This window comes from Gavialis gangeticus, unplaced genomic scaffold, assembly GCF_001723915.1.
Source record: "Gavialis gangeticus isolate Ggan-Ray unplaced genomic scaffold, GavGan_comp1, whole genome shotgun sequence".
Lineage (NCBI taxonomy): Eukaryota > Metazoa > Chordata > Crocodylia > Gavialidae > Gavialis > Gavialis gangeticus.
The window spans coordinates 14,760,553-14,785,342 of NW_017728998.1; the positions used below are offsets into that span (position 1 = coordinate 14,760,553).

A 24,790-nucleotide genomic window follows, 5' to 3' on the forward strand; every position below is an offset into this window, starting at 1 on the left:
GCTGGGATCCTTTGACCCTAGCTGACTTCCTGCCCCTTGGGCAGGGGGCTGGACCCAATGACCTTACAAGGTCCCTTTCAGCCCTAATGTCTATGAAATCTATAAAATCTATGAACTGTAAAGTGATGCACCTGGTGACGAACAATCCCCTGCACACCTACAAGCTTGGCAATTCGGATCTGATCTGCACTGAGAATGAAAGCAACCTGAGGGTAACAATTGACTGCAGTATGAACGTGAGCCGGCAGTGCGACACTGTAGACAGCAGGGCAAATAATACTCTGGTATGCATCAACCGATGCATGTCCAGCAAAACCAAGAGAGTGATTCTTCTGCTCTACTCAGCATTGGTGAGACCACAGATGGAGTACTGCATTCAGTTCTGGGTGCCGCACTTGAACAAGGACGTGGAAAAGCTCAAAAGAATCCAGAGAAGGGCCACCCGTAGGATTAGAGACTTGCATGGCAAGCCATACAAGGTAAGGCTGAGGGACCTGGGACTCTTCAGCCTGAAAAAGAGAAGGCTGAGGGGAGACTTGGTAGCAGGTTTCCACTACATCAGGGATATACATCAAGGACTCAGTGAACAACTATCCACCAGGGTACCCTTTGGGAAAACTAGGAGCAATGGTCACAAACCCCTGGAAGATCATTTCAGGCTCAACATTAGGAAAAACTTCTTCATAACCAGGGTGTCCAGACTGTGGAATAAGCTCCCTCCAGAGGTGGTGCTCTTACCTACCCTGGAAATCTTCAAGAGGAGACTGGATGGTCACCTTGCTGGGGTCTCTTGACCCCAGCTGTCTTTCCTGACTGATGAAGGAGGACTGGAACTGATGATCTTCCAACGTCCCTTCCAGCCTACATTCTATGAATCTATGAATACAGGAGGGTGGCAGAGAAGGCTTATGTTAGGTTCCTGCTACTTTTGCACTTCTGGACTGGAAGAACCTGGTGTCTGGGCTGGAACCTCTTGTGGTTTTGTAACCATAAAAGCAATTTTAGCTAAAGCATCTGTGCCTTCTATTGCTGACAGCCCTCCTGGAAAAGGAATCCTCTGTTCTTACTCAGGGAGAGCATTTTAGGGACCCAACAGGTGCTGAAGATGGAGGAGCCACTGCCTGTAGTATCTATCATGCTTTACTTAAAGTGCTATAAATTAGAGTGGGACTGAACAGAACACACGCGCACTCTTTGGTGAGAGGGAGAAAGTGGGGTTGGAGCCTGCCTGCATTGGCCAAGGCTAGCAGCTTGGGACTGCTGTCACATGCCTCCCAGCATGCCCCATGGCTGCCAAAGAATCCCAAGCATGACCAGATTGGCACACCACCCCTGATTAGCTGCATGGCACAGGGGAATAGCATCCCCCCCCCGAAACTTCTGCTGCTCTTCAGTGACAGAGAGCTGCTCTGTCAGGGACAGTGAGCCCTGGTGCAGGGACCTAGACCCCAGCTCCTTCCCCCCAGCCATCCTAGCTATAGCAAGCCTTAGTCACAATAACTTATAAAGCTACATGGCTTATTATAGGAAGTTTAAATAGTTACTTTGTTAATAGCTTATATAAGCTCATTTCCTATAAGCACCCCAAAAAACAAATGCTTCTGATTCCACTAATAGTCCCAACTAATATATCCAGTTCCAACTGCCTGTTTCTCCAGCCTATTAAAATGGCAAACTTTTGGGGGCCTAAGACTTCCCCTTTGCTGAACAGAGACCAAAATGGGGCCTTGGTCTTAGGTGGAACTATAATAATACAAACAATACTATTACTATTTCTCGGTGCTAAACGTACTGTCTCTAATTTGACAACATATGTGATTTCTTGTATTCTGCTTTACAAATGCACCCAGTTTCTAAGACTAGTGGTCTGGGAGCATGCAGAGTAAAACTGCACACAATAGCAGCACTGTCCACTAGGAGAATCCTCTCCAAAACCCCCCACTGCTTAAAGCTCAACCTCATCTATCTAAGCATCCTTCCCTGCCAAGTAAAACCCTGGTATCTGCTTTAAATGATTTATGTAGCATCTGTTTACTCATATGAAAACAATAAAATGTAAGTTTAAGTCCATGTATATTTAGATCAGCACCTGCCCTCAGTTCATCTGTTATTCTAGCAAATATGTAGCGTCTTAAATAAAATCATCAAGAACCATTAATTCACAAAAATAAGCTTGCAAATGTTACAAATATTGTACTGGCACTGTGTCTTGTTTCAGATGATTTTGGATGAAGGAAGAAACACAAATACTTTGCCTGTGGACATTGTCTTTTCTTGTCTGTATGACATAGTAGCAATGGGAATTGCAAAACATGCCAATGGTTAACATTAAATGCCTCACACTGCATAATAATTAGAGAGCAGGTTGCCTACAAGACAGATGTTTTAAAAAAAGAGAGAGCAGGAAGGAAATAGCAAATATACTAATACTTACATTAAAAATACCATGTTAATATATTAGCTTGCAAAGTCAAGGTCTTGAAAGTTACAACAAAATCTTTATTTATGATTGTCTCTGCAACCTCAACCCAACCCCCTTGTGAATCCATTCCATGCAGGACTCTTGTGGAAAAATTGTATGCGATTAAAGACTGTATTATAAATCATACATAAAAGGGGGCCAAATTAAGGTTGCTCTGGCAATTGAAAATCTGGCATTTCCGAACTCTCAAGTGCTCAACTGTGCAATCTAAATAATGCTCATTTACATATTATGTATGTAATTTCCTAGATTTTGTTAAAGGAAAAAGAAAAAATAATTTCTATTATATCCATCTGTGGCAGCCTGTATATTTTGCAACATCAGTTGGGTATAAATGCTGAACCTCAACACTTGCACAATTTGCAACTACCCAAACGATATAATTAATACACTTGCTATAGTTAGAAAAGCACAACGTCAAAGAGGGATCACTGGATCCATGTGCTTATTTTCAAGGGCTACTTGGGAGACCCAGACCCATTTCTTTATCCGACTATAGCAGTAGGAGAATCACCAGCCCATCTATACTGGAAGGTACAATTAGAGAGAGAAAGTTCTCTCTTTTTCTTCCCATCACCAGGAGACTGAAAGAGCAGTGATGATGGTGGGATGGATCTGGGGAGGGGGGAGGCAGGGAGTGTAGAGGGTTGGGGATTACACTGTTGGTTATGCATCAGAAATGTGAACAGCCCACTGGGGCTATAAGGAAATTCAAGGGTGCAACCAGTCTGGTTACCTGCACTCCAAAATATCCCTATAGCTTCACTAGAAGCTCCCAGATGTTTTTACTACCAAGCATGCCATTGCTGGTGCTTTGGCAATAAAGAGCCTGACTCCAGAATATTCATGATTACCATATTTCTTCTCATACCACCACCCCCACAACACACCCCCATAAGACAGGCACGTTGTTTTGAGAGAGCAGAATGAAGAAATAATGTTTCCAATTATGGCTGAATTCTGAATGTCAGGGGTCCTGACTATTATGGCTGTGAGACCATTTACTGGAGCTCTGGCCTATAGCATGAACTCTGCTTCTCCCTCCCTGAAGCTGCCGGAGGGAGGACCACATCAGGCATTTTGCAGCAACATTTCCCTACTCTTATTCTTCCATGCTTCTCTTCCAGAAAAGGAAAAACAGCTTCCCCTGTTTAAGACATGCACCGCAGTTTTGGAGGGCTGATTTTTTGAGAAAAGTTATACATGGTATATGAGTAAATATGGCAGCTATTATTTTGGCAAGAAGTCATAGTTTTCCAAAGGCCAGAAAAGGCAAAAAGCAATTTTAAGAGAGGAACAGAATCCTGTGGGAAAAATAAAAGTTGAAAGAATCTTTTATACTGGAAATGATGTAAAGTAAAAATAGAAGCTGCTAACATAATCCATAGCACATTGAAGTCAAGGGGACTCCCACCACTTCAATTAGTTTTGGGTAGTGTGCGTCTGCTGTGTGAATTCAATTTAACACATAAAGCATATTTGCTGAACTGTCTATATTTCAGATTATCCCAGGTTAATCTAAAATTGTGGGTTTTATCTTCCATGGCCGTTACTACTCTTATTTCTCTTGTTGAGCCTATAACATATTAGCTCATGACAGGATGACCTTATAAAATAGCTTATATTTATTCTGCCAAACAAGTTCGTTTGGGACTGATTTTTTCAACCAAACCTTTTTTTTTTTTTTTATCCAGTCTGCAGGACAGGGGTGCAAAACCCGCAGCCTACAATGCTCTCTCCAGGTCCCAATCATAAACCACTTTGTTAAACAAAAAAGGATTTGAAAGACAAAAGTGTGGACCCTGTGTCTTTATGCTTTTGCGCAGATGCCTGCCTGTATAGTTCCACTTCCCACTTACACAACTGCTGAGGCCTTACTTCCACCCAGAGTAGATCCCATTAATGCTAGCTGTCCACTGAAAACTGATCTTTGCAAGTGGCCCTCAAAGTCAGTGCTGTGCACCCCTGCTCTCAGGACGTGTCATGCTCCAGACTTCAGAGCCAGGTTGGCATACATTAAACTCCACCCTCTCCTTTTTTGGTGGTACCATGGCTGTCCTGTAGAAGCAGCACTCAGTAAGGGCAAAGGAAATCAAGCAGTTGCTGGACTAAAACCAGAACATAACTAGGGAACACTCCCCAGCTAAGAAATACCTGTTCAAATAAAGGTTTGGGGGCTTTTTTGGTTTTACCTGCAACTGGGCTCTTTGTCTTGATTAGGTAGAATATGATGAAATAAAAGACAGACTCAGAGAGGATCACTTAAGGCAATCTAACAGGAACACAGCGCACACCAAGTTTGAAATGCTAGCTCAGGGCTTCACTTCTATTCACAAGGGTCTGGGTGTCTTACAGAACTAGTGAACTGAGGAACTGGAACAAGGAAAGAGATTTTTTATGTGGCTCTTAATGATTCCTCTGGCTAATTCAGAAATGGCACTGACAGTCTCCAGGGGAAACAGCTTTTTAGCTGCTGGCATGATGCTCTGAAATAAAACCCTTGTTGGAAGTTATGGAAGGGAAATCCTTCAGGCCATGAGAGTTGCTTAGTATTTCCCCCAGGAAAGAGGAAAGCTATAGCTCTAAATTTGCTATTAGTGCCCTTGATTCAACAAGGTATTTCACTGAGGCTTAGGAACACGCTTAAGTACTTTGATGAATCAAAGTCTACATGTGGAATTTACTACAATATTTTACTTAATTTTTCACTTGCAATACACCTCAATGGCTGAAACAATTATTGCATTTAATAGAGCCAGTCTTGCTTTAAATGGCTTATTTCTGCTGATAAGCAGAGTATTTCATATCTAAAGATGAAACTGCACAACCTCTTTCTGCCCATTAACAGAAAAGCAAAAACCAGCAGTCTCAGAATTGCAGTCCTTGGATCTGTGAACATTGCTATGAAGCACATAAAGTATCACCAAGCTGGAGAGAAACACAACATTTTTTAGAAATAAGAATCTTCAAAAAATAAAACTGAGCAAACCCTTTCTAGTTATTTTCCCACCAAGACTATTTTTTCCCCATGATGGTTCCCACTCATATATATTATACACATACGTTGTAGCCTAACAGTAAGAAACTGGGTGTCTCAAGCACGTCCTTCAAATGTTCCTTATTTCATGAACTGTCACTCTTTTTGGTCCAACCATTACCTTTTGTCCCATTTTTTACTGCAGATTGCTTTTAACCACAGACAAAAGGAAACCTCAAACTGTAAGGCTACTAACTTATTACACTAACAGAATTAATAGTACCGTATCTCACATTTTGGCATTCATCATCATTGTGAAGCACAGTCGCAGAATGGTTAAGGCATCTGACAATGGCTCCTGAGACGAACTCATGCACTGCTTTGGACTGAAATCAAAGGCTGCCTCCAGTTGACCCAACTGAAGTGGGTAGGTAGTGATCTGGGCTGGAGGGTCAAGGGAAGCCAGAATGATACTAGTCATATCACTTGTGTGTGTGCTATTGTCTATGAAAATGGCATGCCTTCACCATGCTCCCTGTGGGAGACTAAGCTTAGGTGAACCTTGACATTAAATATTGCATTTTATCATTGGGCCTCGGAAGAGATACAATTTCACGACTTGACCACAATGCATGCATCCTTTCACCCTAATGGTTCTCCTATGACCTGCATTGTGAGATTTGGAAGGCTGTTGCCTTCTGTGGCCTATGGGAAACACACCAGTTGCTTACCCAACTCATGCAGACAGGTGTCTGTATTACAAAAGCTACCCTCATAATTAAGGGTCTTCTCAACTCAAGGCAGCAGCCAGTTGATTTCACAGGTAGATCACAGGGCGACTGCCATTTTTGAGGGCTTACTGTGGCAGGGCCTCCCACCAAGCCTCTTTTTGGCTGAAAGGCCCTGGTGGTGTAGACTTATGACTTAGACTAACCTTGCTGTGGCCTTAACTGAGGTGCCATGCTGAAAAATCTAGGGTGCCGTGTGCACAATAGTAGGCCATGTACAACAGCTGCTGAGGGTTGTGTGAAGTTACAGTATGCCGTGTGCAATGGTGATGTAAAATGTCTGCTAGAGAGAGGGTCAGAATGTGTGTCAGTGTGTGTGGTGTGTGCTTGAGAACTGGACACAACCTGAGATCTTGGAGTGTCTGTCTAGCTCTTGGGAAGAGTCTGATGTCTGAGAGAGAGCTGAGGGAAGAGAGTTTGAGGCATGGGCAACTGGTGCCTCCCGAGTCTGGGCAGGGGGGGGGGGGTTCCCAAGCGGCCCATCGCCAACCCAGCAGCGAAACCAGTGGCACTTCTGGTTCCACAGCTGGCACTTTCAAGGGGTGCACAGCCAATCTCAAGGGGTGCACATGAACCTGCATGCACCCCCTACGGGTTGTCAATGGCTTGAGGTGTGCTGGTGTGTGTTTCTGAGTGCTTGAACTCGTGCATATGCCTGAAAGGTAGTTTTGTGATTGGAGTTATCCAACATGGACAGAGTTCAGGTGGCACTACAGTATCACCTCCTAGGATGGCACCATTCATAGTCCTGGTTTTCCCTAGCTTGCCCCCAGTTGTACTTGCTTGTAGTCCTGAGGTAATTATCACCCTTCTTTCCTTGTGTTGTTATAGGTCTGTAAGTCTTGTGTGTTCCCCTGTCTGTAATAATGTAAATAATAGGAACAAGCCTATATTTAGTATAGTAAGATGTTTTAAAGATATGTAATAGATTTTGTAGTTTTCCAGTTGCTATTGTTGTTTGCTGTTATATTGTTTAATAAACCATTATAGTTCATTTTAGTTATAATTCATCTGTGAGGAGTTATTGAGTTGTTCATTAATTTTGATTTAGTGTCTTCACAAAGCAAACTCGGTATCGATGCTGGAGGGCCGGATTGCACTCATTAGCCTTCGCTCCCTACCTTTTACTTGGCTGGTGGGGCATATATGCTCAGATTGCTATTGCCTCTCATTATCTGCTGTTTAATTGTTGTTTCCAGCCAACAGTGGCCCCACCTCCCATCACTGCTTGGTGAAGAGGGAAGTCCTGCTTCCTGCTGCTGATTGGTGTTGAGGGGCAGGGCCACAGGACAGGCAACCCTCTCAGCCAATCAATGGCGAGAGGCCAGGGCAGCAGCAACCTTGCCCACTCTGCTTTGCACTGGCAGCCCCTTTCGTACTAGGCTGCACAGCTGGAAGAACTGCTGGTTTCCACAGGGGAACCAGCATTTTAGTTTTAGTAAGTTTTCTTTTTTTTTCTCCACAGATTTCACAGAACTCACCTGATTTTACAATTTCCACAAAAATCCACACAATCACAATTTGGATAGGTTGTCATTGGCACTAAGAGCTAGCCATACTGACAAGGGAAGATGGACCATCCTGGAAGCACTAAAGGTGGTCTCTACAGATAAGAGCTGAAACTCATTTATCGAGCAATGTTGGGAAGCTACTGCCCTTGTAATATATTTGTTACATAGTCACATGGAAGTTTCCACTTAATTTTTCATACTGTCACACTAGCCCTTTTCATGAAAACTTAAAAAAAAAAAACAAAAACAAAAAACAGTTCATCAAGAGCAAAATGACATTTTTGGATCAACATATGGGCTAGAAATATACATACATATAATGTTTCCTCAAAGAACAAGCTTAATTATATCTTCCAATCTACTTTAAAAAAAAATAGTGAGACTCTGGGAAAATGTAGCAAGAACAATTGCTAAATAATAATTATAAAGGCAATGTCCAGACATTTGAATGCAAAAACAAAAACAGACTCTATTCCTTCATCATTTTTGCCCTCCTTTATTCTTCTCCTTGCTCTTCTCAAGAGCAAAACCTACATTTGTCAAGACTACACTATATAGTGCAACCCTGCAAGGTGCAAGCCACACCAAAGAAGTGTATTCTGCACCAGTAACATTAGTAAAGAGCATAAAGCATGTTTTAGAAGGTGCTCAGCCCCTGGTAGAAGTGAACCCTTTTGATGTAAGCATGGTTGGAACTCAGGGCCTTATTCTGCCTCAAGTTAAGTACAATATGTATTAAGGAATGCAATGGGTCATATCCCAGCCTTCCTGCTCTACCCTACTTTGCACCACTCCAGCTGCACAAACAGAAGTGGAAGCAAGAGAGTGTTGGGAGGGATGCTGGAAGGGCATGGCAGACTACTGCTGGATTCAGTGAAATGGCCTGTCGGGTGAAGTTTTAGCACCAACTGAGGCTCTCTAAATTGTACCAAAGCCTGAATACCACTTATTTAGCCAGACCCAGAATTAAAGACAAAGGAGCATGAAAAGTAACTAAAAGCCACTTAACTGAGGAAAGTTGTGTTCTTTGCAATGTTATATAGAAACAAGAAACTTGGAGATTTTCGCACCTGTGTCCTCTTTTAGGCAATGCTATCAGACATCAGTAAAACGATTTTTTACACTCTCCACATTCTAAAGAGAATCAAATGCCTTGCCCTTATTTACAACTGGTACATTATAACAAGGCATCTCCTTCAGATAGTATCTATTTAAATATTGGCCAAACAATAAATAAATGATCCCTGAGGTTATATCAGAGGATTCCTTTAAAAACATCATTTTATCAGTTCCATATAAGATATGGTGTGCTTTGTTTGTTGGCTTTGCAACAATATTTAACTAAGAGAAGTTGTCCTCAGAGCTATGTTCATTCCTGCTGATAATGCTGATAGAGGACACATAAACAAGAAAACAGACAAAACACGAGCACTCTATGAGTTACACTACGCACCATTAGAAACAAGCAAAAAGCATGGGGGAATTAATGTCTGCCATAAAATCAGGTAGGAAAATAAATTGTAGGTTTTGGCTTCTGGGAGCTTATTAAAAATAACTAGGAAAAAACCCTATATTAGCGTATCGTTAAGGTTGCAGACAAAAATCCCAAGCCTAAGGTTCCAGGAGCAATGTTAGTTTGGCAGCATTTCAAGGCTTCTGCGTTTCATGAGGTGGATGGAAAACAAAGAGTAAAATATAACAGTATGCATAAAAACAGAACAAGAAGAAGAAAAACAGTAATAAAAATGTGTCATGAATGTAATATGCCCAGATCCAACTTTCAGTAATTTTGGCTGAAAACTTTTAACAGTGCATTAATATACTAATGAATCCCTTAATGCAATGCTGATGCCAAAGGACTGCAAACCTGCGCGCTTTCACACTGATGTCCTTCAATTCATGGAAGTGTATACAATTCAGACCCTAAAGCCCATCAGGATCATTATAGCTGCATGCAGATATATTTTGTAACATTAATTATAACAGTATGATCAAGCACTACTAAAATTACTGAAGCAAATTAACTAAAGAAAGAAGTGAGAAAATAGAAACTTAAATGAAAATATTTATGGTGATAGATTGAACAGTTGAGACCAAATATTATTTACTTTGTCACACAAGTATCCCATGGACTTCAATAGAACTACTGTATGCATAAAACAAGCCTGATTTTTACTTTTTATCTGTAGTTAAAAAGAAATTGTATGTATGCAGTGGTCTCATAGAGCATACAAAGAAGCACAATATAGCATTTTATTTTGTGACCTGTATTTCAGCATGTACAAATGTCTGCGACTCAGAATACTGACTTTTCAAACGCCTGTAGGAAAAGCCCTAAGACATCATTTCTCTCTCTCTGCTGCTCCTCTCGAACAGGTAAATTGAAATTTTGTCTCTATGCTCATTGAAATCAAGGGGAAATTCCCCTTTACTTCGGTTGTGGATTAGGCCCTTAAGGTAAAGACCTTTTTTATCATATAAAGAGGATCATGAGAACATACGGCTGAAGAGAGAAAAGGAAGTGGAGGAATTCAGGGAAGGATTCTCAGAGATTTGAGAGGCACAGGGAGGATCCATGAAGACAGGAGGAGCTCACTACAAAAAGAGCATTAATCTGACTGTTTGTCAGTGTAGCTCCTTTGAGTCTGAGGTTTATTATTGAATTATTCAGTATGGACTGAAGGAATAAAAAAATAAAAGGCTTTTGTCACTTTCAACCCCCTTCTATGCGCTTATGTTTTCATCCCCTGCACTGTATCCATAAACCACAACCATAACCCATACACTCAGTATCCTAAAGTTTGTCTGAAAATGCCTCTTTATTAAACTGGACCCAATCCCATTTAACACATCACAGATTACACATGTTATACGTTTATCTTGGGCTCCACCATTCTGGCACGCAGGAGCTGGGAGTACGTGCCCACACATTTTATTACAGTATGAGGTTGCCTAACATTTCTTAACTTTATTGTGCACTTCATTGTGAATTCGCCTATTGTCTCCAATGAAAGAACAGTGACATTTGATACACCACAGATTTCATAGCACATCTGCCATAGAATTGTAAATGCATGCAGAGGAGGCTAAGAGCATGCAGCTGTGTATATCAAGTAAAAGTTCTTTCCAACTAATCAAGTCCGTGGGGATAGCATGCAGTGTCACAAGACGTATCCCTCCACAGCTGAATGAGGTTGAGAGCCACTGGAAGGTCTGCTACTGGTCTCAGTGGCGCACTGTACTCTGGTCTTCTAAAGCTAAAGGCAGTACCTCTGGTACCGTTCTCGCCCTATCACACCTCTACCAATGGATGCAAATCAAAAGGAACAGATGGAAAACCAGTGGAAAACAACAAGAACAACAAAAGTGTGCCAGTCTGACGTATTTGTATTGTTTTCAACAAGCTCAATTTGTGTAGAAGAACAACTCTATTTAGCTCAGGGTTTATGAGACTTTGGAACTTGGCTACAGCTGCTTTAAATTGTATTCACATGTGCACAGAACTGAAGTGAGAATCTCTCTTATTAAATGCAACAACAAAACATTCAGTGAACAATGAGAATGTGTAACGCATTTTATGAGCATTAAGTGATCCATCCTCACAATACCCTCCTAAGGGCTAGGCATACACATCCCTAGTCACAGATGGGGAAACTGAGGCAGGCAGGGCTTCTTTGATTTTCTGACCTTGCCCATATAAAGCTGATGCCAGCATTTCCACTGACTTCAGCAGTGCACCTTGCTTCAGTGAAATAAGTAAGAAATAAGATTAAAACCAAGACTTGCTCTCCCCCCCATCCTTTACTATGATCATTCAGTAAAAGCAACTTGTTTTACTCTAGTCTATTTCATTTGGAAAAAAGTCATTAAAGCCTCTGTTACTTTCTCCCTAAAGTCATTGTCACGTGCTAGAAAGAATGCATTGGAGAAGTGCAGTTATTTACGTACATTGGTCCAGAATGGCAATGCACAACAGTGCTTGATTTATGTGCAGCTGTGCTGCAACAACTGTAGTTCTGTCAGCATTTTAGAAGCCTGATTTACGGGATCTACAACTTGCATATCTTAATTTATATACCCTGCATGACAGTTTTTATTTCAACTGAATTCTATTTTTAAAAGTAATTTAAATCTTTTCATTGATTTTTGAAACTGGTTTCAATATTATATTTCATTTGCTTTATACACAAGCTTTGGTCCCATTAGCGCAACCTAAAATACATCCTGCAAGGTGATCAGTTCCTTAAGACTTACTGAAGCGAACAACCCTTATCTTGAAAAGTGATGGCTCCTTGGGACTAAATTTTTAAAGGACTTTAAATTGGCATTAGAAATGGCTTATCTTCATACAATTGATATGTTGGCAAATCTTCATATTTGTATTTATTGATCAGAGCACAAAGCTACCCGAACTTTACATACGTCAGTCTCTTGGTTTTGTCTGTACAGTTGCTATATTAGAATAAAGCTTTGTATAACATTTGAACTATAATTAAAGTTCACTTTTAGAATTTTTCTTCTGAGGTGACTGGATTTAAGCCTTCTGATAGCATCACACACTTTCTGATTATTTTGTAAAACTCAGGCGCATTATGAACAGAAAATGGTACCCATAATATGTAAAGAAGGTCAAAATAAGCAACATTGCCTGTGGATATAGTAAACCCAGCAAATGGGACAGCCTGCCAGTGTTTCATTTTCTTACTACAAATATCAAGACTTTATGGCCACATCCACATGAGCGTGGACGTTTGTTCCCCAGGGACAGGAAGCAGTCGCACACCTTGTGCTGCTGCTACTTGTCCCCAGGGAATGCCTGTGCCATGTGCTCTCTGGTGCACGGCAGGTTACCCCAGGTGGGGTACAGGAGTATGGGGCCAGCACTGGACTGGCCCCAGCAGAATTACCTGTCGTCTGGGGGTCTGCCGGGGATGCAGCCATGGGGATCCTGCTGCTCAGAGCCTGGCTGGAAGCCAGAAGGTTGCTCCAGCTGGCCAGGCTCCAGTTTTGCATGGTGCGCACTGCCCCTGCATGCACCCCTCTGCTTTTTTTTTATTATTATTATTTTTGCATGGGTTTTTTTGACACTGGGATCTCCAGGGATCAAAAAACCTCCCCGCACTGCTACCCGGCAGTGCAGAGAACAGCTAAATGTATGGTATGTGGCACAGCAAATGTGTCTGTGATGCAATCTACCTCATAGTCATGCTCATCTGGACATGGCCTACATTTGCTCACTGTAGGGTGCTCAATAGGGTCGTTCAAATAAAGTATCACATAGTACTTTTAAGTGAATGATAAGGTAGTAAGGCTCTTGACAGAAAAAGCCACATAAATGAAGGAGTAACCCCCAGCTATGCAGACTTCTGTGGTATGGTCAGACTGGGAAACAGAGAAATGGGACAAGCAAAAAAGGGACTAGGGGGATTGTAGGTAGGAGGTAGACTAGATCTATTGGGAGGTAGCTTTTTAAAATTAGAATCTGAGATGGAAAGGAAACTAGTGAGGATAAGAGAGAAAAAACAAATGTTTAAAATACCATTTGAAGTTGGCAAAGGCTTAAAAACCTATCCCATATGCAGAGCATCTACAAATCTTACTGACTTGGATGGATCCTGTGGGTGCTCACATCCAGCAGGAGATCAAAGAAAATAAAAATAAGGGTAATTTTCTGGATATCATGATACAAACAGACAAGGATTACTAGGAGGCAATTACTTTGGTTTAGATTAAGCCTGAGAATCCTGGCCTTAGAAGTAAGTTCCACTTTTCACATTCTTCCATCTGGATCATACAATCTTCTAATTACACAACAGTCACTGCAAATGGATTATTGCAGCATTGTAGAGCAATACACTCTATTCAAAAATCCCAGAAGAAGAGAGTATAATGTCTTTATTAGTTTTACCTTACATTCCCCGCCCTGTTTCTATTCACTAATGCATTTGAATAATGTAGGAAATTAAATCCAGAACACAGTGCATTACAGAACACTAAGATTTACACCAAAAAGCAAAACCCCTACAAAATTCAGGCAATCTTAGCTCTTAGTCTGAGTTCCTTAAGGAGAACTAGCTGAGGATGAGAGTGGCTGTCTTAACTCAAATTATTCTTGTTCGTCTGCGTAAGCATTTTGCACGTACAGGGTCTCATCTTTGTTTCAAATGCAACTAGATGCGTTTAATGTGGAAAAAATCTTTTAACATTAGAGATAAGTGCCAATAAACTTGCTACTGACCTATAGATAACAGAATATCCCTATCCTTATAAGGTTTTTTAATACAGTTGATGTAAACTGATATAACTTTGACTGACGTCAATAGAGCTATGTCTCATTACATCATCTGGCCCAAGATTTAGGGCACAAGCTGGTCACTTCACAGAATCCGTTTAAAGAAAACATTTGGCAACATTTTTTTCACATTTGGATGAAACAAAATGATGGTGCATTTTAACTCTTTGCCTGCTTACATTTTTTATGCATGTTTTAGCATCCAAGGCAAAACTATAATAATGTCTCTGGCTATTCAGAGAAACTGAAGGTTAATGATATGTTACAGTATTTATGACTCTTCCAATATAGGTCAAACATTCACTGAAAAGCAGATATTTATTTTCTAAGCAAGCTTCATGATGAATGCAGATGGCATGATCTCTCTTAGAGGAAGTGCAATTCCAAATAACTGATTGAGAGGAATGTAGCCGTGTATGGTCTGTTGTATGTAGTACACTTTCTTCATCCCTTTATGTTTTGTTTTGCTCGAGCCTATGTATCTATGTGAAATCTCAGAGCCTTGTGTAGCCAGACATGAGGCGAGAAGTCATCTTAAAGTGTACCAACCCTTTTGAATACTGAATGTAAAATAGAAACATGTTACAAATAGCAGATTTGGGGAAAAGCCTTCGGTTCAGTGAAACTAAATATTCTGTCTAATTGCATTAAAGGAAACCTGCATCTGTTCCCATGTCCTTATCATCAAAAAATAGAAGAGATGTATTTTCAAAGTAGAAATTAAGTCTGAACAGACTGTCTGTTTCCTGAAATCACTAAATCCTGTAAAAAACAAAAAACCCAAACCCAAACTGTCATCTATAGAGGGATTATATTCCAAACTAGTTGCACCTAAGAGATGACACTGTCTATTAAAAACAGGTTTACAGGCATTAAGGAATGTCTGAGTTTGCTAGTTGAGTCAAAGCATTGAACACCTTCTAAAACTACACTTTTTCTTATGTTTTGATTTTTAAAAGGTGACTTACCCGGCCGACTAATATTGGTTCGGGTCCAGAAAACTCTTCCAATACAAACATTTGATTCCATACCCAGCCCCTCTTTGAACGATTCAAAACTCTCTGTTCTTCACCGAGGCCATTTAGTTCCATACTGGATCCACTTGGCAATACTTGAGATTGATTCATTGGAGCCATATAAATGGAAGGAAGGACAGTAATCCATAATATTATTAATGGAGTCCATGTATCCATAAGCATTTCCGTTAGTCTTTCTGGCATTGTACCACAAGCTAAGCAAATCATCACAGAAATGAAACAATTACTTTGCTTTCCTCCAGACTGTAGCCATCCAATTCATCATGCAGTACAGAATATTTACTTACAGCTCCTCCATGTGTTTACAGCACAGTAAACAAATAAAAACTGCTTAGATTATAAAAACATGATCCATTGGGTTTTCTTGTCATTAAAGATTTCTGGAAAAAGAAAAAAGAATGGCAAGTTAGTTGTACAGAACTTGGGAAAGCATTTTGTAAAATCTTAGTGATTGATTAGATTTTTTCATCTTAGAAACAAGCCAACAATCTAGTTTTAGAGCTGTAGCAAGTAATATAGACATCTATTAAACGGTTTTAAAAACAACTAAGGGATGGAATCTCCTACTTTTTTATCCTGGATAATACTTATCTTGAAATACTATTTTCTTCATAATCAAGCAAGGGACTCGCCAGGGTGAGGATTAAACATTAAAACCTAGACCTGCAAAAACGTTCACTTTCAACCAGAGCAATAAATCCACCATTTCTTTTTCTTACTCTAAATGGCCTCCAATCACTCTCTTTGAATCAGTTGAGGACACTTAGACCACTGCAGAATTAAATCCTGTGTTTCAAAAATCCATAGCACTAGATCAAGACAATTATTATATTTGCAAATGCCCAAGGCCATTCTCCACCAAAGTTTATTTTAGTAAATGTATAAAATAGGTATGTATATATTTTAAAAAGTAAATGTACCTTAACTTTCCTCTACTCACAGCATGATGCATCTTAATCAAACCATCAAAATAAAATAGACAGCCTCATCTGATTAAAAAAAGAATTCTTAACATTCAGATAGAAAGCTACATCAAGGTTTTAGCTAATATAGTGAGGTGAACGAAGGGGGTGCATAGGAAAAGGCAGATGTTCCTTGGCATGCACCTCCTTAGCAAAACACCTTTCAGTTTGGGCTAATTTAACCTGATTGCCTGGCATGTTTTACAGCCTGTACTTAGCTCTGGGATGCCACTTCTGGTTACCTACTGGTACCCAAAGTAGGCAGTTCAGAAACTAGCTTGAAAATGCCTTCTTAGGTGAACTCCAGAATGCCTCAAGAGTGCAGTCACGCCAGAGACCACAATAAAGACCTCATTGAACTTCTCCCACTTCCAAAGGGGGGAAAATGTTCAGATTTTATTTCAAGCACGTTTGTATGATGGCAACTGCAAAGTTTATCCTTCTTGTACCCATCACTTCTTTCCTCCCGTTTTATTAGACATCGGGTCTTTATATGTCTTATCTCATTGCAGGCGTACCCTATGAAGCAGAAGCACGTTTAACACCTTAGAGATTCCTACAGTCAATCCATAAGCATTGGAAAACTTGAAATGCAACAGTAGATTACTTAAAAAGAAACACTAAACACAACCCAAAGAACAAGGCTTTATTACAGCCACCATAATACGGCTACAGTTTTTTTTAAAAGAGTCCTGATTTATCACCATTGACTAAATTTAGATCCAAACATAATATAGGGAACCACGGTATAGGGGATTAGGTGCAAAGGTGCCCATGATCACCGTTGTGTTGTGCATCTTACAGGTGGAGGAGGCGGGTAAGTTCCTGGAGTCATGTGACAATATAGGAATCCTAGTTGCCCAGTTTTTTTTTTAAATAAATTTTTAGCTCTCATGGCTGTGGGAAAAAAAACCAACACCTTAAAAACATGAAAACTAGGGACTTAAAAAATAAAAATACCCACACAACATAAAAAGTGAAAGATCACAGATGTGTTGTTTTTCAAAAAATATGAATAATTGTTGACATAGCTGGGGAGTTTTTGTATGAAAATCAGAAACCAGGAGACATCTCTTCTTTGCCTCATTAAGAAAAGAAGAAGAGCTGCTATCAGCCTAAACCCAAGCAAAGTACCTCAGAACAATGATAACCTAATATTGCGGTCCATCAACAATGCATCAGGAATGAGGTTAAGTGCCCATTACAGCAATAGCTCGGGGGGCCTGGAAACATTGTTTGGTCTCAGTGCTGAAGAATGAGGGAGAGAGAAGGCAAATAATGTAACCTGCTTCTCCAAAGAGGGTTTGTATGAACCGCTGGGGCCAAGGCAAACTATTTCCTATACATCATGATTACCCATTGGGAGTAACATGAACAAGAGTGGAAAAGCCAACTGCTCAAAATAGCCTGGGTTGGGACCGAGGCAAACAAGCTATCTTCAGAAGATATTGAAGGTAAAGGGTCTGCAGCTACTGGTGCCACTTCTTGGCAGATATTAAAAGGGAAATTATCTCAGAATGTGTTGGGGTGACAATGTGGTAAGTAAAAGGGAAAAGAAAAATCCAAGCTTAAAAGAAAAATAGTGGGCAGGATGGTACCTTGGGGATTGTTGGTGAAAGGCCGCCAGAAAGCAATTTTTTCTGCTTCTTTGAACCAAAAGCAAAGTGAAGTTCAGGAAGTTATGAAGCCCTCTAAATTAGTGCAATGTCCACCCTCTTTGCCCAATATAAGGGGCCAAATTAGGGGCCTACCACTTCAGAGCTGAAGGCCTGTGTTTCTAGGGCTTGGATTAGTGACACTCCCTTGCACTTAACCTTGGCCACAGAAGGGGGCTTTTCACACACTATGGCCTGCAAGGTGCACCTGCGTGAGACAAACTGTTCAGATAAACCCAAGCTGAGGCCTCTGCCGACTTTCATCCGGTTCTAATTTGCACCATTTTTGTCATTTCCTGTACTGAACAGTTATAAAATAAAGCACTTTCCATATTCAAAGAGCTTTTTAAAAACATCAGCTAATTAATCTAATTAAGACAGCACTGCCGTCCCCTCTCACCCTTAAAGATTTTCCTTCCACTGAACTGCTTCATCCTGAACAAGGATGAAGCAGTCCACTGGAAAAGAAAAATCCTCACGCTACAGCTGTACGCGTTGTCCCTGTTTGAATGAGGGTGGCTAGGGAGAACAGCACATTCGTTTCCTGAGCTGCCAATCTGACCTGTTTGCAAGCACTAAATTCACTTAAACATAAAAACAATCCTGCACTATACAAGAAGCTTAAAGCCATTACTCTTCACACAGTACAGTCAAATTAAGTTCCTATGTAACCATTGCTAATGCATCAAGATTTATTAACTGTGATAGGATCCAGTCTCAGAGTAGCTCCATGGGAGAAGCTTCAGCAATACTTTCAAGCAAACAAAAGCAGCAACCAAAAAGGAAAATCCGCATACAACCCACATTTCAATAAAGCTAGCTGAGTGAAGCAGGCTAGCAAAAAGCATGGTTAACTTGAACACTGGGAACATAAACGTGCAATATGCTCTTTAGAAGCAGTGGGAAAGTAAAGTTTCCGCATGTTTTTAGCATTTCAGGCAAAAGAATAAATGTGCATCTCAACTGAGTGGGTTTTTATTGCTAGTGCTGTATTGCATGCAAATACATACAACTTACAACGATATCTTCACAGTCAAAGCTGAAACTGTTGGAGCCTTTTTGCTCTCAGGCCTCATTTGAACTCCACCGTTTTAATTTAACCAGTAGTAAAGCAAACTAGATGGCACTTATGGGTTCAGGCCTGTTTCACGAACATGCAGGGAATGGTTCATCCCAAGAGAACAGACCGTGTGTGGGAAGAGATGAAGGCACGTGCATGTGAAGGGATCCTAAGGATGAGCTACAGTACCATTCCTCCCCTGCAGCTGTTACTGGTTACTCTACAAGGAAGCTAGCCACACCCAATCAGGAAAGAAGGCTGACCTAGTATCTGCCAAAGACTGAGCTGGTTCTCAAGTCAGACCGCTTTGATTTGGTTTGAAGTAAGGAGCCATTCAGCAGGGACAATCACTCACAAATGAGGACATATTCCCTTTCTCCTGGGATCTCACACTTTGCCAGCCTATAAGCAAGTGGCGTAGAGCTGGGATGATGGCTGGATGCCATCAGGAGATTCCTCTGTGACACCAGATCCACAGGCTGCCTTGTTATTTTCTGCCGCATGCACCTGCAAGAAGGACCACACCAAACGCTTCCACATTCATAAGGATTTGGCTAGTTTGTGAATAAATACGTTTAATTTTGAACTTCCTCTGAAATTAGGTTTCCTAACAGTGCATTTTTTAAAAGACATTTACAATGATCTTGTAAGTTCTCACAGCTCCCTTTAGTGAAACTGAAAGCATTTCTTACAACTCTCATCAGGGGTTGGACTAGGTGACCTTCCGAGGTACCTTCCAACCCTACATTTTCTATGACTTTTTTATGATTCTAGTCTAAGAAACTGTACACACACAAATGGACACACATGCAATGCAGCCTTGCTTTTCTGAATGCTTCTGGACGTACAGGCATGATTGAAAATTTGTTGCATGGTTTAAAAATATCTTTTTTGACTAATAAAGGCATTTTTCACTCTAACTAGTAGATGTAGGGAAATATGACCCTATTTGAGATAACAGAATTTTGAATAACTGTGTTTCAGACAAGGTTTAACCGTTCCTGCTGGATGGCTGGTTCTCCCCTGCACCTATACAGAATCATAGGTAGAGCTAAGCAGCTTGTTACCTGCTATAGTAACTGCCCAACCCTTTATGTGCCAAGATGGTTTGGGACAGGCAGTACCAACCTTCTACCATTTATGCAGTGGTAGCATCAAGAATCAGGCATCATTGCACTACAGAAAGTCACAAAGAGATAGTCTCATCTTCAAAAGCTTAGTCAAACAAAGTTTACATTCATTCTATTAACTTTCTTGTTGGCATTACATTATAGTCATACATAGTAATTACCTGACACTGTAATATCGCTCCCAGACTTATCACCATGAGAAACTGATACAGTATAAGAACCAAATCCTCACGCAAGTAGGGTCACTGACTTTGCGTAAGCATGAAAATAACCAATTATATTAAATACACTAAGAAACACTACTAAATTCACCTGTGGTGTAACACACTTGTGCATGATTTGGCAGCCTACATACCGGTAACAACTAGCAGTAATTTTGTCATGGCTATTTTGCATATTGTAGCTTTAAAAATGGACTAAAGATATTGTGAAAGGTGATAGATTTGTAATAAAGATTAATAAAGTTAGTAAAAATAGTTTAACATAAACTGCTTACAGAGAAAGAAATAACGCAAGCCATAAAAGCTTGAAAAATAAATAAATCAATTTATTTTTAGATTTTTCAAACCACAAAATGTCTGTCTGGCCAAGTAATCCACTTTATTATAATGCTAGTGCATTGATTTATACCATGATCTCCAGTTGAGGAGAATTTACAGCCACTCTAGAGTTTCTTCACATAAGAATATGTTGAGGGTCCTCTTAAGAACTGCCGCATCCTCTACTTCTAATTTCAGTCTGCATTCAGTACTGCTTTGTTGATCACAGTGATTAGAAGCTACAGATAAGCCTTCTGACCTCCCCCCTTCATTAACCGTGGGACTCATCCATTCTTAGATGATCATTGCTTATTATGTTTTAAAAAATGTTACCGCATTTAAATAAATTGCACTGGAAACGGCAGACAATTAACATTTTTTGAATATGTTTGTCTAAAGCAAGTTTTTCCAGATACCTCTGAGGCCATTCACAGAGTTTAGATGATACATTATCCTTTACTCAGCCACTTGAAAAACTAGCTAGGATGTAAAATAGCAACAATGCAATGAGGTAAATGGGACACAAGGAGCCCCAGCTATTTTAGATATGATTATTCACATGCTCTGAAATGCACTCAACTTCTCTATGTGCTAGTGTGCTTTAAAATATAAAAAGCACAGAAAAAGTTATGGGAGGTGTCCATTCACCAGGTCACCTAAAGATCTCTGGCTACTACTGGATCTACGATGGTTTTGGCAAGGTATATACTCCTGGAATCACCCGGCTTTAAAAAAATCCTGCCCCTGAATTTCACTAAGTTACCGCTGAGAACAAATTAAAGATCTGCCCTGCACAACAGGTAGAGCTCTAGGTTACAGCTTTCACTCAGGTTAAGAGAATATGGGATGGGGGGAGTAAAGTTGTGTGATTAACAATAACTATTATCTTTTGATTAGCTTTCATTAGTAGTAATGAATGACTCTTCTTACTACCCTTTGGCTAAAGATCCGTCTACAGAGCAAATCTACAACCCTTTCTTGGAGGTACCCTTATACCTTTCAGAGCCTCTTCTGCTAGTATCAGTGAGCTTATCCTTTCTCACCGTTGCTTAGATTTTTTCACCTAACCACTTCTCCTTCCTTTTGCTTTCCACAGTAGCTACAGTATCACTCCTGTTTTCCTCAGCGGTTTTAAGTGCAAGCCTTTTATATTTTTTCTTTAGTCACTGCAGGTTTTGGTTGCACTGGCAAAACTACCACTTACGTTTCCTAGTCCCATGTCTTGAGGAGTCAGGCATGGTCCCTTCTCCATCAATAGTAGCAACATGATGCAAACCCTTCCCACTGCAGGAAGTACACTTCTCTCCCCTTCATTGATCCTCTTTTGGTAGCAGAGTAAACTTTGAAGTTTCCAACAGTAAAAAGAGCCTGACACTCCAGTCCTTGTTTGTGTGGATAATCCTTGCTCACAAGAACAGGCCTGCAGGAGAATTTGCCAATTAAAAAAAAAAAAAAAAAAAAAAAAAAAAAAAAACAAAAAAAAAAAAAAAAAAAAAAAAAAAAAAAAAAAAGCCATAAAACTATCAAGGCACTTGTGGTTTCAGAATGTCACCTGAAAAATTATGTCAAGTTTGTCCCAGAAATCAGGCACAAACTCATCCCATATCCTTTGTGCTGAATGGTGTCCACAACCCACTGAATTGATCCAAGCTTTGATTCTAAATTGCTTGCATTTATGCTGTAAAAGGCTCAAGCATGCCTTCAACTGTTGCCTAAGAGAGAAACGAATCATAATGACAAATACTAGCTTTACTGTCCTTAGTGAAATTATTCATCTGTGTAAATGCTGCACACTTGAGGAGAATTTGCAAGTTTAGGTCCCAGGAGAACAGCATTTATGTCCTGCTCTCTTTCCCACACTGTGACCCGACTTATCCATCACTAAGGGAAGATCTTATGGCCCTGGCACTTGATTACAGCTGAGATCACACAGTGCAGCTCAGGAAGAAGGGGTTCAAGAGTGATTCCTCTTATTCTCAGTCACCTGTACACCTAATCAGTCCCCAAACCCACATTATACCAGTCATATAGCTGCTCTGCATTTCATTAGCTACCAGTGATCCTCTCATTATGTCAATAGGAAGCAGCTGGGCACAGAAAAATGAGGCTTCCTTTTCTTTGGCCACAAGAAGGGGAAGTTATTTAGAAATCATTATATCAGAAGATCCCCTTCTACAACCGTCATCTTCAAGCTACATCAGCTTGAGGTGTGCTTTGTGAAGGCAAAGCAGTGTCAGACTGCAATTTAGAAGAGAAGCTAGTCCAAAAAGATTGTAAATCATGGGTCTAAGTTTGCTGTTCTATAATGGGACTGAATGTTTGCTGCTTTTCAGCCTGACTTCCAGAAACAAAGAAAAGCAACCTAAAAAAAATAAAAAAAGGTTTACCTAATTTGACATAGGGATCAACAGACACTTCTCTACATCTATCTTCTCAGTTTCTCTGTCCTGGACACATACTCTTAACACTTTATGTTAGACTGTAAAGATATGCTGCCTTAACTTTTTAAGCTTAGTCATGCATTGCAGTTTTTTTATAATCTGGGATCACCTGAGCAATTCTCACAGTTTTTACACATAGGAACTTTTAAAGAAAAAAAAAAACATTCTTCAAATCTGTCTTCTAATACATGGTTAAAATATATGTGCATACGTGGATACAACACAGGCATGGACACGTAGGGTGGGTGCAGACATTTGGGGAGGTTAGATTGTATTAAAAATTGCCACCCAATCCAAGTTAGCTTGCCCATGTGCAGAGCTTATACTTAGATCCTTAACTAGGATGATGTAAGTGTGAACTGTACAGAAGTTCCAGGAAGGTTAGATGGGTCAAAATTGGCTGACCCGGTCTAATTTAACTGTACCTCAGCAGTGCACTAAATTGGACTGGACAGGATTAGCCCAATCTAAATGAACTTCTGTACATGTTTCAAGTGCAGCCCCACTTACTTGAACCAGCCCCAGGGCTGCAATCTTTCTCCCCCCACCAGGCTATTTTTAAGCCCTGGTTCCCTCCCCCCACCCCAAACAACCCACCCTCTCCCCCATAGACCAGCCATCTCCCTGACTGCCAAACCCCCTGATCTCAAGGCAGTCCCAGTGCTGGTTTTCCAGGGTTCACTAGTGCTGGGAGCAGATAGAAATAAAATCAGTGGGGAGAGGGACAGGTAGGATTGGGGGGCGGGAATGTTTTTCTGGGGGAGCTGTTCATTTGGGGGGTGGGCAGGGGGCTGACAGGCTAAGAATAGACACTGGTCGGGTGGGGGAGAAAGAGCCCCCCAATCCTATCAACCCCCATCCCCCATGCAGAGCCTCTAGTCCTCTCTGATCTGCCCATCCCTCCCCAACCCCAACTTACTTCAGTTGGGCTCCAGGCACTGAGAGTGGTTTGGTGGCATTGTCAGGGGCACAGCTGGGGGGTCCTGCCAACTCTCTCTGATCCCCCCCAAACTCCCTATGGACCCCACTAGCCCCCTAATCCCTCCACCTCCTCCCTGCAAACCCCACTGGAACTTCTGGTCCTGCTCACCCCTCCCCTCCCCTGACTTACCTTAGATCAGGCTCTGTCTAATCACCAATTTAGATTGGGGGCCATTTTTAACCCAATCTAACCCCCCAAACATAGTACAATATCTGTACAACGCCATATACAGATATATACAGACACCAGCAGATTTTTCAGTGTGGCATATGGACTTATAAAAAGTCTGGGAGGTTTAACGGTTACGCAATTCCTCTGCCTCAGTTTCCCTTAATGAGCAACCTTGTTGATAACTACCTTGGTAGGGAGTTGAGACTGCTAATAGATGTAGGTCATTTACAGCCTTATAATATTTGGGGATAAAAGGAGAGGGTGTACAAGCTACATTCAAAACTTACCTGCCTCTGCCAAATACCACACAAATTGTCTGCTATTATTCACTTAACTGCAGGATGCGATGCCCTCCGATATCAACAAAGCCTAGTTTATACTGATGATTAATTAAGTCTGCTTTACATATTCTTCCTAATGTTTACATTCGTAAAACTCCTTCTGGAGGGAACTATATCACATCTATCAAAGGGGGATGAGACTATGAACCAATTCAATTAATTTTTGTGGGTTTTGCCAATAAAGCATTAGGCATTAAGTCACTAAATGTGAACTTTACACATGCGGGCACCACAGATTAAGCCCCTACTGGTACACAAGGTGCTTCCCACCTCCTAAAACTGGAGCCCAAATGCATCATCAAAAAAATCAATTGATTTGATGCTGTTCTAAGCACCTCAGGACTATTTGTGTTTTGACCATATGTTCCCGTTTACCCTTTTACCAACTGCGATGGTTAGGGACCCAAGACACAGATCCTACC

The 24,790-nt window shown here is 40.8% G+C and overlaps 1 protein-coding gene across 5 annotated transcripts in view; it reads right to left on the reverse strand.

The window, feature by feature from the left end:
- Window positions 1-24,790, reverse strand: part of CDH8 (cadherin 8) — a 251,091-nt gene that overhangs the window by 214,538 nt on the left and 11,763 nt on the right. For 4 of the 5 annotated variants that reach the window (XM_019505529.1, XM_019505530.1, XM_019505526.1 and 1 more), the window contains one exon: window positions 15,019-15,467. In XM_019505529.1, coding sequence (XP_019361074.1) covers window positions 15,019-15,294 — 276 coding nt within the window. In that variant the 5' untranslated portion in view covers window positions 15,295-15,467. Of the gene's footprint in view, window positions 1-15,018; window positions 15,468-21,637; window positions 21,859-24,790 lie in introns of those variants that run through there. The other variant, XM_019505527.1, reaches the window with a different exon arrangement.